The sequence below is a fragment of the Aythya marila genome (genome assembly GCF_965140915.1).
Source record: "Aythya marila genome assembly, chromosome: 2".
Lineage (NCBI taxonomy): Eukaryota > Metazoa > Chordata > Aves > Anseriformes > Anatidae > Aythya > Aythya marila.
The window spans coordinates 84960700-84974449 of record NC_139043.1 but is presented as its reverse complement, the minus strand read 5'-3'; the positions used below and the strand labels follow the sequence as shown (position 1 = coordinate 84974449).

The 13750-nt window shown below is 38.4% G+C and overlaps 1 protein-coding gene across 7 annotated transcripts in view; it reads right to left on the bottom strand.

Moving 5' to 3' along the window:
- Positions 1-13750, bottom strand: part of SEMA5A (semaphorin 5A) — a 340995-nt gene that overhangs the window by 23611 nt on the left and 303634 nt on the right. For all 7 annotated transcript variants that reach the window (XM_082753180.1, XM_082753178.1, XM_082753176.1 and 4 more), the window contains 2 exons: positions 12307-12532; positions 3040-3258 (listed from right to left, as the gene is read on the bottom strand). In XM_082753180.1, the coding sequence (XP_082609306.1) occupies positions 3040-3258; positions 12307-12532 (445 nt within the window). The remainder of the gene's footprint in view (positions 1-3039; positions 3259-12306; positions 12533-13750) is intronic.

The following is a 13750-nucleotide window of genomic DNA, read 5'->3' as shown; positions in this document are numbered from 1 at the left end:
TGTTCCAATGCCTCACAACCCTTTCGGTAAAGAAGTTCTTCCTAAGATCCAACCTAAACCTCCCCTGGCGCAACTTAAGCCCATTCCCCCTCGTTCTGTCACCAGGCACGTGGGAGAATAGACCAACCCCCACCTCGCTACAGCCTCCCTTGAGGTACCTGTAGAGAGTGATAAGGTCGCCCCTGAGCCTCCTCTTCTCCAGGCTGAACAAGCCCAGCTCCCTCAGCCGCTCCTCGTAGGACTTGTTCTCCAGGCCCCTCACCGGATTCGTCACCCTTCTCTGGACCTGCTCAAGCACTTCCATGTCCTTCTTGTAGCGAGGGGCCCAAAACTGAACACAGTACTCTAGTATATAGTATATAGTAAGGGTTTGATCCTGTCTGCAACATGCAAAATGGGTAGCAAAGCAGAACCTAAGCCAGAGTTAACAGGAATGCTTCTTTATGGCTACCATCCCGCTCCTTAGTGTATATATCTGAATATTTCTGAAAGGTTAATGACTGAAGTATAAGTAAATAGATCTGTGCCAGCAGGGAACATGTGAAGCAGTCCTTACCCTGAGGAAGCTCAGGTAAACCTTAAAAAACATCAAATTCTTCATTACATTTGTTATTTCTAGTACTACAGACAGCATATTAGTGTTGAGGTCAGAACACAATTCCCTCATATTCCTTTTCCTTTCCGTCTGCACTTCCATTTTCTTACACAGGCAAGAATGAACACTGCAGAGTGTCCCCCCCCCCCCCCCTTTTTTTTTTTCTCCTCTGCGCCCACAGTGGCAAGAAGGGCCTGACGTATCTATTTCTGCTCAGTTCCTGCACCTCTGTTTATAGCCTACTATAAATGAGGAAGTAATACCATCTACACCTACACCAACCTTTCTCATTAACATCTGCGAGGGCTGTATGATCAAAGCCTAAAGGGACATTTCAGAAACTCACTTAGATAGCGTGGGTAAAAATGACTATATATACCTGTCCTGAATACAAGCACCCAGGAAATAAAAACTACTTGCATAGTGCAAAGGTTAATGAGAAGACTGAAAACTGATCTAACCATGGTTTCTTTTGCTGGCTGCTCTCCCCTGGGCCCTTGCTATGGGATCTGCCAAGTCTGCTGCTGCTAATTGAACAGTGAAAGCTACTTTCCTCCTCCTTGGATACTGCAAGAGAATTTCACCAGAAAGTGCTAGCTTGTTGTGCCCAAGTGCCTCCTTCAGAACTTTGCTGGCTTCAGTGGGCTTTTGCCCAGAATGAAGCAGGGAACTGCAACAGAAATTCCTTTTGGATCTGCCCCACCAGCAGGAGAGACAGAGGCTGCCCCTGACCTAGAGTTGCCAAGCAATATTGCTGTTCCCTTTAGGCATAAAAATACATAGAAGTTCATGGTCACTGAGCAGCCATAATGGTCATAGAACTGAAGTTTTGTGGAATATTTGCCAAAGCACATTATTTAGGTTTAATTCAAGAAGGAAATATGTTTTTCAATAAACTACATACTGCTGAAAGGGAAGTCCTGTCTTCTGGACAGATCTACTGCTCAGTTTCTCATGCAGAGAATGGACAACAGCTGCCTGAATCTCACCAAGCGTAAGGAATGTTATGCGATTGGACAAAATGTTCATACTAAAAAAATCGTATGTGTGTTTACAGAATGCAGTTTTAACTTGTAATCATATACATAAACACACAAATATATATATGTATTTATGTGCATGTATGTGTATGTATATTACTATAGTATTCCTTCAGGTTCACATTTGAATGTCAATAGCTCCAAGTACTCTATAATAAAATATGCAGCATGGTTATACATAATTAATATAATTAGAGATGTAGGAAAGCGTATTTCTACATTTACTTATTGATACTGGGAAGAACTGAGACTCTCAAAAATTATCCTTCTTTTATTACTTAATGTACCTTGAATTCTTTTCTCCTATTCCAATTTCACTTTCTTTTCTTCATCTGTTCTCAACTACATTCTTCCACTTTCTTTTTCCACAAAGCCTTCTGCAAAGCTCAAAAGCCATTGAATTTGGATGTCTGTTTTATGAAGGGTGAGAGGTGACTAGAACTAAGATGTTTTTTCTTCCTAAATCTCTAAGATACAAAAATGATTTATAACCCAGAGTAGTTTCCTGAAAACATATATTCTACTTGCAATCCTTCTTATAGAATCATAAAACAACTGAGCTCAAGCTTCCAAGAATAATCTAAGGCCTGCTTGATATACCATCAATTTTGGTGATCAGTCATGAATTTTATTTGCTAGAAGCTCTACACTCAAAAGGTAGCAGGTTTAATTCTATCAATCACTGTAATGAAAGTTATATTTTTACTTTAAATAAAGACGAGGGCAGGCTTCTCATAAGGTATTTTTTCTCTTATGAGATTATTTATTAAAGCTGTATTTTTACTCAAAAGTGAAAGATGACATAGCTTTTAATACTGTTGATGATAAACTTATTGACATCACTTGGAAATCTTACCCAAATCCACTTCAGTGTAACTGGCTGTCACAATTTTACTGGGTATGAACACATTACTGAGAAAGAAAGAAAATCTCTCTTTTCTCTCTTCAAGAGAAAAGAAATTCTCTCTTCAAAGAAAGAAATTCTCTCTTCAAGAGATCAGAAACATGATCTCTTGAAAAGGTAACAAAAAAAAGGGATTTCCATGTGGTATTTATCCCTTAAACATTCATGTCTGAGATGAGTACTCACCTTAAAGATATTTCTGCAACTTAAACTACAATGGGCTTCTCTGCTATAGGCAGTTATCATAAATATGTATCTTGCAATAGAACATAATCACTGAAATATCTGTGTAGACTTTTGGCAAGCTCAACTGGGCTGAGCTAATTTGTTTCCTTGGAAATGAAAACAGCTGGTAGAACAATTATTTGAGCTGTAATTTACTTTAAAAAAAAATAAAAAATAAAACCCAACACAACCACATAAAACAAACAAATAAAAACATGCCATGAAGATGAGTTATATTATGTTCACATACTTCACTTGTTTCAGTTGATTCTTACCTGGACAAGGCAAAATGTTGCATTCTTGGTACTCTAGAGATGGACCAAGGCAAGGAAGACCACCATACTTGGGCTCAGGATTGCTGCAGACTCGTTTGCGATTCCGTATACCTCTACTGCAGTCACGACTGCACTGAGACCATGGAGACCATGGTGACCAGGCACCATTGATGGTGTGAGCAGAGTACCGTCCAGCACGCAAGAAATCCCCTGATAATCCTAATAAAATAAAGGTTGAAAAAAAAAATACAGAATTAAATCAACATCACATCCTCAAACAAACTTTTCCTCCTCAGATTTACTCCTAGGCTTCTAATAGTAAATATGAGCAGGAGGGAAAGTCCCTAACAAGCCAAACCTTAGATTTATCTCAGGAATTTCTTCCATAATAGAAATCTCATAATCACTTGCACAGTGAAGATCAGTGAAGATCTGGATCCGTCTCTTGGGAATTATTGTCACTGTTTTAGAGCAAGAAGCTGGCACAGAAGACAAGACTGAGCTGCCTGTGACCATTCATCAAGCCACTCTGGTCCTATAGGCAGGATCTGCCCACTTTCTCTATCCAGCCATTTTCCACTACCACTCACTGTACCCAGAGGTTCATGGGTCTCCTGGAAAGCAATGCATTATATTTGTCATAACCATAGTCTTTTTTTTTTTTTTTGACAGTGTACTGCTGCAGTTCAACAAAGTCTACTGACACTGCCCTTTAATGAAGAGCAATTTTTTTGCCACTTTAAAAAACAGTTTTATTCCACTGAGTCAAGTGTTTTAAAACACATACAGAAATCAGCCTTTTGGAGACACATGATAGAAAACTTTCTAGTGAAAACAGCAATCTGTGAAGTGGAAAAACAACTTTTTTTTTAATAGAGTTTAGTTCTGAGAAAAAACATTAGATTAAACAGTGATGGAAACTGAAGTCTGTTATTTATCAAAAAAGGAAAAATACAGAATCTTTTTCACGTCATATGAACGATATGCTTAGATGTAACCCAGGTGAAGTCCTTCTAAATATCTGCAGTTAATTGCTCTATCTTTGTCACTTACAGGGTTGGTCCTGATTGGAAAGAGACTCTATCAGCTGTACTCAGAACACTGGACTCACTCTTGAGCTGTAGCATTATCTCTAAGCACCAACACCAAAAGCATCTCTGGCATCACTACTGGGATTTCCTACTGTTGCTAAAGCTGTTCACTTTCCCCAGTACTAGCAACACTGGAAATTCAATGCTCAGTGGACCACTAACTTCTGCTTTTATTATAAGCACTTTAATTAGTTGTGTTGAGAGAAAGTCCCATGAATGGTGCTTAAAACAGCAGAGGACATGGCTGCCTGCTTATGCTAGAGCTTCTGTATTGTTAAGTACAGATGAACAGTATCACCAACAGTGGAGAAAACCAGAAAATTGTTTGTAACTTAAACTGCAGAAAAAAAAACAACAACACACATTTGTTTTGAAGAAAATCTTTTATGCCCTACCCCCAAGCACAGGCACCATGGGAGAGTCAAGTGGAGCTACAGAAACAGGAGACAGACTGAGGCATGAACTGGAAACAGCTACAGGTAATACAGTCAAGAGACTGCCTGGCAGGAGTCCTGGACTGAACACCTGCTGAACACCTGCTGAATGGTAATCAGCATGGGAGAAGCCCCACTTCTGTGGTGTTCAGAATAAAGGCAATTATATCCCATTTCTGCCAGTGCTTATGGCATTATTAAGTTCTACCTTTGTAAATTCTGCTTAAAAAGAAGTACGTCCATAATCATCCCAAAAGACGATGCATATTTTTATTCAACACTTGATAAGAACTGGCAGTGTTGGAATGATGATGCAGTGACACAGAAATACATGTAATAAGAAACTGTTGTGATTAGTAAGAAACAGAAGAACAGCAATATAAAAATGACTAAAAATGGGTAAAATCTCTCAGTGATTACAGACGGTAACTATTTCTCTCCTGCTGAGCCAGATTTTACACAAAGATATTAAAAGCAGCATTTCAAGAAACATGACACAGATTCAAATCCAAAATGGGAGGAAGTACACAGAAACAGTGCAGGAATTATGAATACAGGAATATAGGCCCACCTTCTAGTTCTGAAAGAGCCCCTCACTTTTTTTTTTTTTTTTTTTTTTTTTAACTTTGTATCATTTTAGTCATCAAAATGTGAAGATTAAGCCCACAGGGACCTGTGAGACCAAAAGAATAGTATTTTTCCAATACCAGGATTTCAAACAAGGGTGTTTTTTTTTCTTCTTCTTTTTTTTTTTTTTTTTTTATTAAATTAACAGCAGTGCAGACATGGGAAAAGCGTTCTTAATCAGACTAGATTGCCAGTCATTTTCCTCATAAAACACTTCAGCATGCATCACTTAATACCACTACTAGCATATTCTGGAGACATTTCTTCAGGATAAATGTATATTTTTTAGTCCTAGGAAACTGTGTGACCTTATTTGTCATTATGATATTATACTTCTTGCAATTTAAATTGGGAGATGAGGAGGGAAATCATCTAAGGGAAAATTCTGAGGTAGTTTAGCTCTGAAACACAAGAATATTCTAACAAATCTTTTCAGCATGTAGTTTGGTCTGCCACAAGTGTTCCCATGTGTTTTCTTCTTTAAAAGGCATTAGAATATTTATTACAGGCAACCATCTTTCCACAGTTTTGCCGTAATTTACATAGTGCTCATAGAGGGGCTTTTAGAACTTCTTCTTTCAGCAGAAAGTGCACACAAAAAATAACATTATGACACTAATGATATTAAAAATAACAAGATCTTTTTACATTCTGGAAATATTAAATTATATATTACTTGACCAACTTTGTAGCCTTCTACAATGAGTATACTAGGTTCATGGATGAGGGGAAAAGAATGTATGTTAATTAACTTAAATAAGGGTTTTCACACTTTCCTCCATAACACCCTCATAGATGAGCCCACAAAGTATAGGCTTCTTAAGTTGGCTAAATGGCCAGGCTCAGAGGTTTGTGATCGGTGACACAAAGTTCAGCTGGAGGCAAATCACTGGTGGTATATGCCAGGTGTCAATACCAGGTCCAGTCCTGATTAACGTCTTCATTAAAGACCTAGACGATGGGGCAGAATGTGCCATCAGCAGTTTCACTAATGATATAAAACTGGGAGGAGTGACTGATATGCTGGATGATTGCACTGCACCACCACTGGTCAGAGAGGAATCTCATGAAGTTCAGCTAGAAGAAATGTAAGTATTGCATCTGGGGAGGAGAAACCCAATGCATCAGTAAACACTGAGGCTGACCAGTTGGAAAGCAGCTCTGTGGAGAAGGCCCTGGGGGTGCAGCTGACCACAAGCCAACAATGCATCCTTGTGGCAAAGCTTAACAACATAGCTAGAGCTGCATTAGAACGAGCATTGCCAGGTCAAAGGAGGTGGTCCTTCCTCTCTACTCTGGAGTGCTGGGCTCAATTCTGGTCTCCCCAGAGATACTACTTTATGCCTTAGTTTCAAGGCAGATTTATGCCTCCTGTTTGAATGTAACAATAAAAACTCAACTAGCCAAGCAGGCTAGGTTAGTAACTATGAGAAAAAAAATAATAATCTGGAGCAAAAATTCAAGTATCCTGAATAATTTCTAAAGACAGCATGAAATGTTGCTTAAAGTGCAGCAGGTAACAGATAAGCAAAGATTGTTTCAATGTTGTGGTCTGAATATCTGAAGATATTCTGCTAGTATCTGAAAACATCATTGAAGCATAAATCTTTTATAACTTCACACCTATATAACTGATAGAAACCTTATAAACCTTGAAATCTTCCATAGTAAAATGAATGGTAAAATGCAAGGAAAAACACTAATGCAATGCAAGGGTAACATTTTAAAAGAAAACAGTGTGCAGAGGAAGGATATTTATGTCACCATGAGAATCACAGAATCACAGAATCACAGAATTTTATTTTTTGCGCCTGTTTTTCTCTGTGTTTAAATATTTGATCCTAAAGTTCCATTAAAGAGTTTTTGTTTGTCAGTCAAACTTGAATTTGATTTTAATTTCAGTTCTAACTTTCACGGTTGTTTTTGTTCTTAACACAAAACACCATGGCTTAGTTTTGCTAAAGGAGTGTAAGAGATAACATCTCAACATGTACTCCTCCTGACTACAGGACACTGTAGATTATCAGCACCTGTTTTATTCTAAATTCTAAATGTAGTATAGACAGGTAACACTAGGATTTAAGTAATATAGAAGACACTGCAGCCAAAAAACAAACAAACAAACAGTCATTAAGAGAGAATTACAACCTGCCTTCAGAAATAATAATTTTATTAAATCTGGCATAGAGAAAGCAATCACAACTGGGAATTTAAGCTCAGGTTTCCAAATATGTTTTTCTCCTTTGAAGAACTTGTGTGTTTTCCTCAGATTTTCTTTTTCCTCTCTCCTTCTCAAAACAAAACCAAACAAGCAAAAACCAACAACAGGAAAAAAAAAAAAAAAAAAAAAAAAAAAAAAAAAAGAAGACCCTTTTAAAATGTTTGACTGAAATACTGAAATTAGAAGGGCCTTCTTATTTGTTTTGCGAAGGTATGTTGAAGGTATTTGGGAAACCAACTTCACCTTACTATGGCCAGGTCAAAGTCAGAAGTCACCATGGAAAGAAAGTAGTACCTACAGAAGGTGACTTCTGCCCCTTATATCATATGCTTATGTTCAGATGGATCCCTTGTTCTTAATGCTTATGTTTTCAATACAATTCATAGTGCTTATATATATTAAAAAAAAAAATAATGCACAGAGTAAATTATTATGTTTAACTTAAATATTTAACATGCTTCATGAGCACACAATGAAGCATACAGTGATGTAATTTTTAGACTGTTTTTTTTTGTATAGACAATCCAGCATTAAGCTGTGCAGATATGTACAAAATCTTTCTTGGTTTATTTGGAATACCTGCCTGTCCCCTGTGTCAGCACCATATGAAAAGCCAAAGGCAGAGAATAAAAGGTTCATTTCTTTCCTCTTAATCAAACCTGTCTGTAAAGCATGAATACTGTGTGCAAATGCTACTATTTGGTTGATTTAGACAGAAGTCTTACCACATGCAGGAGGAGTCCAGTGTTTTCATGGCAAGAATTTCTACCTCTAAGCTCACGCTCCAAAGAAAGTTTGCTTTGCTTTTTGTCTGACAGTGAAACATGATTCTGTTTAATGCGGTATGACTACAGTTACACAGTGGGAGATTATAGACAATGAGAAAATTTCTAGCTAATGGCTCTCTTCTACAAAGAACAGAGAACTGATATTTGCAGAACAAAACTGGTAATAAGGTATGACTAGCATGCTGTACTGGTACTAATATTTTTACAAAAGCCAGCAAATTGGTGCAGTTCAACATGGAGATAACAAAAAGAATGCTTTACAGTATCCAGGATCTGGTCAGGTAGAAGTAAGTTATGATGTTTCCTTGCTATTTAGCCAGAAACAGTGAAAGTGTCTGCCAAAATTCATAGTTTCCCATTCTCTTGGGTTTCTTCTTCTGTTCCAAAAGCTATAGATACAGTACAGGACTCTTATTCACATATTTTCTTCCCGTGAAATCAAGGAGCAGTAGAGGCATGGTGTCTTGACCCAAACACTAACCTGGGAGCAGGAAAATGCTCCTGCTCTTTATAGGCAGTAAATAAGTTTAATCACATCAGCAAGTAATACTATTCCCTCCCTTGAGTTATGAGGGCACTCACTAGGAAGAATGGAGATGTATACTAGTTTCTGCTTTGTTGACTGCTCAATATTAAGTATTTAAATATTCAGCAATATTGACATTAATCAGCACAGATGCTTCTCTCTGAAGAACACTTCAATTACTGTGCAACAGGGTTGCTCCCTGTCATGTTTTTGTCTGTGATAGAGTTAATTTTCTTTTTTGAGGCTTATATGATGCAGTATTTTGGATTTTTGATGAAAAAAAAACAACATTGTTCGATGGGTGATTTCCAAATGAAGCAAAGCAGCAGCTGCAGCAAGATGCGGCAAATAAGCTATAACGTCAGTACATTCAGGAATCTGATGTTCAGAACTGAAGTTTTATCTTCAAGCTAATCAGACAAAGAATGCCCTTGACTCCACACACTTGGTCTCTTGCACTCTGCCTGAAGGCCATACTTAACAAAACACAGGCACTGATACTTCTGACTTTGTTTTGTAGGGAAGCAGGCGATCAGGCCCAGTCAGCATGGCTTTATGAAAGGCAGGTCATGCCTGACGAACCTGATCTCCTTCTATGACAGAGTGACGCGCTGGGTGGATGAGGGAAAGGCTGTGGATGTGGTCTACCTTGACTTCAGCAAGGCTTTTGACACCGTCTCCCACAGCATTCTCCTCAAGAAACTGGCTGCTCTTGGCTTGGACTGGCGCACGCTTCGTTGGGTTAGAAACTGGCTGGATAGCCGGGCCCAAAGAGTCGTGGTGAATGGAGCCAAGTCCAGTTGGAGGCCAGTCACTAGTGGCGTCCCCCAGGGCTCGGTGCTGGGGCCGGTCCTCTTTAATATCTTCATCGATGATCTGGACGAGGGCATCGAGTGCACCCTCAGTAAGTTTGCAGATGACACCAAGTTAGGTGCGTGTGTCGATCTGCTTGAGGGTAGGAAAGCTCTGCAGGAGGATCTGGATAGGCTCGACCGATGGGCTGAGGTCAACTGCATGAAGTTTAACAAGGCCAAGTGCCGGGTCCTGCACCTGGGGCGCAATAACCCCAAGCAGAGCTACAGGCTGGGAGAGGAATGGTTGGAAAGCTGCCAGGCAGAGAAGGACCTGGGAGTGATGGTGGACAGTCGGCTGAATATGAGCCAGCAGTGTGCTCAGGTGGCCAAGAAGGCCAACGGCATCCTGGCTTGTATTAGGAACAGCGTGACCAGCAGGGCTAGGGAGGTGATCGTCCCCCTGTACTCAGCTCTGGTGAGGCCGCACCTCGAGTACTGTGTTCAGTTTTGGGCCCCTCGCTACAAGAAGGACATCGAGGTGCTTGAGCGGGTGCAGAGAAGGGCGACGAAGCTGGTGAGGGGCCTGGAGAACAAGTCCTACGAGGAGCGGCTGAGGGAGCTGGGCTTGTTCAGCCTGGAGAAGAGGAGGCTCAGGGGCGACCTTATCGCTCTGTATAGGTACCTCAAGGGAGGCTGTAGCGAGGTGGGGGTTGGCCTGTTCTCCCACGTGCCTGGTGACAGGACGAGGGGGAATGGGTTTAAGTTGAGCCAGGGGAGTTTTAGGCTAGATGTTAGGAAGAACTTCTTCACTGAAAGGGTTGTGAGGCATTGGAACAGGCTGCCCAGGGAAGTGGTGGAGTCACCATCCTTGGAAGTCTTCAAAAGACGTTTAGATGTAGAGCTTAGGGATATGGTTTAGTGGAGGGCTGTTAGCGTTAGGTTGGAGGTTGGACTCGATGACCTTGAGGTCTCTTCCAACCTAGAAATTCTGTGAAAAGGACACCTTATGCCCCCAGCTCCAGAAGAGCATTTATGATCATAATGAGAGAACTGAGGAAGGTGTCTCCATGCTTAATTTTCCTATAACAATATGATCTAGGACAAGCTGGCTCTTTATCTGTTTTGTCCTACTAACCTGCTCTTTAGGTAGTGAGTTGGCTTGAGTATATTCCATTCTTAAGGGCTGACATCTCAGCCTATACAGCCTATCTATAGGCCTATACAGCCTATCTATAATCTTCTGTAGATGTAATTCTAGTTCTTGTGATAATTCTCCTAATTCTGTATCATCTGGTAGAAAAAATAAAGTTCTCCTTCTCATTTAATCTCATGAAACTTTTTAAAAGTTTCATAAATGTCAAACTCCTGGAAGACAGCAAAGATCAGCATCAGCACCCAAAAGTCGACTATAAGAATCATACATCAACCAAGTAGACCAAAATCTTTGCTAAATGCTAGTTTGAAACTTAATTTAGATGAAAAAGGAGAATAGAATCACTTGTTGCAAAAGTTGTTCCATGCCAAAACCTGTCTTGCTATCCAGACACAGAAAATAAAAATTGGAGACTAGATTGGCTGAAATGGATGTGACATAAATTATGCAACTAAGTTTTATCTGGAGTTCCATGCCTTTGTTTTATTAGTTCATGCAGTCATTATTATGTTTTGTTTTGTTTTTAATTTACTAACATCCTGCCCTCTTTAGAGTCACAAATGTCACATGAATCAATGTCTTTAACAGGATGAAAGGCAGGGAAATTCTTAATACTGATTTTCATAATATTTTTTGTCTGAAAAAAATAAAATAAATTTGGAAAGCCCACAGACTCAGCAACAGTTCTTTCTTTGTGGCCTTTGATAAGTCCAATGCCTTTAGTTGCAATTTTTTTTCAGCTGACCTGGCTGTTGTAAAAATAAAAAAAGCTATGTAAGTAGGAAGCAGGTGCATATATATTAAACTATAATAACTAAATATCAATATTTTCTTATACCACTATAATACTTAAATACTAATTATATTATATAATACTTAAAATGTAATAAGGGACAGACATTTAATTAAATATATTAATAAACGTATAGTGACTGTCTGAAGTTCTGTTCTTATATGTATACACACACACACACATTTATTCAAAAACTATGTGTGGCTGCTAGGGAAAGAGAAAAATTCAGAAATAAAACAGTTCCAATCTAAAGTCATCTAGAGTTGAAAAGAGTTTTGCAGGAATTCAGTTTGCCATCTTAGATATAAACAGCACTCAAACTGCTGGCAATAGCATAACATAAAGTTTTATAACTGAAATTATCCACTTCATAAATTCCTTATTTAGTTAAACACCTGCATGAATCTGACACGTTACTTCAGCATTAGTGAGTGAATAGTTCTTCTCAGCATCAATACTATACATTCTAGCTAAATATTTATCAAATGCATTATATATTGCACAAACCCTATCACAGAAAAATGCCAAGACAGTATAAGGAAGTGAGAGAATACTCCAATAACTAGGATGCCCTGTAATTGCCCACAGATTGCTGCAAAATATTAAACAAACTGGTAAATCTCATAGCTAGCAGTAAAAGAAACCTGATTAGTCTGAATGATGAAGCTACATCTGGAAGAAATATAAGCCAGATTCCCCACTGTGATCACTATGTCCTCCTTTTCATTATCAATTCTGTTACGCAAAACACCAGCCAGCAAAAACTTCTATATGATGAAAATGGAACTGCTGACACTTCAGTAGCATGAGGCATTGTGCAGCCATGCTATCTTTGCTTACCATCTGTCGAGCACCCACTAGTGCCATCACTGGAACAATAACGCATTTCAATCCTTTGCCTTCCCACCTCTAGCAAATTTGGGTCAGGCAAGCGTGCTTTGCAGGTATATCGGAATCGTTGTTCATAGTGGCCACCATTGTCTGAAATATTGACTGGAGTCCAAGGTGTCCAAGGAGTTGTCTTTTTTAACTCTGGACAGGCATTGGTGTTACAAGGCTGATATTCCTGAAAGAAAATGGTCATAGTGATTACAATCATTAGACATGACTTAAAAAAAAATAAGCTCAAAGCAGACAAAGAAAAGTCAATCAATAATAATAATAAATATATTTTTCCATTGTTTCCAATGGCAGTGATCACCAATAAACTTTTAATGCTAATCTCAAAGTGAAAGTGTTTTATTCTGTGTTTATGCAAACACCGTATTACACTAATAGAAGCTATAATATACTAGTACAAATTAGATCTATAAGATACATATACGATCTTTAAGATCTATTTGACATGTAAAAAAAAGTAAGCAGAAAACTATGAGTTTCCTTTATAAAGTAATATCCCCAAATAAGGTATAGCTAAATATTTTAAAGCTTTTAATTACAAGGAATTCTGATAAACTTCAAATTAAAAAACAAACCAGTGAATAATTTCTTGGTAAAATCTAGTGGCATATAAATAAGCAAACCACTGTACATTTTGTGTATAATATGATTTTTGAGAGGAAAATGGACAAAAAATATCTTTCATCTGGCTACCCGTGGTGCATATTACCCACAATGCCCTGCACTGCTAAACCTATCAGAAGAAGCAAATTCCATGTAGACTGATTCACATCAAAGGAAACAGACTACACATAAGAAACAAACAAACACAGAATTGTCAATTTTCTTATTAGACAAATGGATCAAAAGACAATATATTTCTTCTGAGGAGTACCATCAAAATCTATAGGTCCCACCATTCACCTACCAGATCACAACATGCATCTGATGCAATGCAAACATTTTGTAAATTATATGGATGAAATTAAACAACTATTAAATGTCAGAACAAGTTTACATTGACAAATTATTAAAGACAAAAAGAAATAGGCACCAATGGAACAACAATTTTAAAACAAGTTCACTACCTGTGACCTCTTAGAGAGCTCCTTAGATGAGGGTACCTATTGAAAAGGAGCCTAGGAACTTAGTAATTCCACTAGATACTATAAACTACAGACACACTAGAAATAATAGTTATATGACATACTATAATAATCTCCTTCTTCAGTAACCCCAGCTGATTCTACCATGTTCCACCAGGCAATTGATTACCTGCTCCTCTCCTTCAATGGAGATAACAGCCTTTTTATCTCAGACTTTATTTAGTCTGCTATCTCTTCTGGTATTAAATGGTCTAACTTATAAGCACATCTAATTAGTCTGAAAGTAATTGCTCTCAACC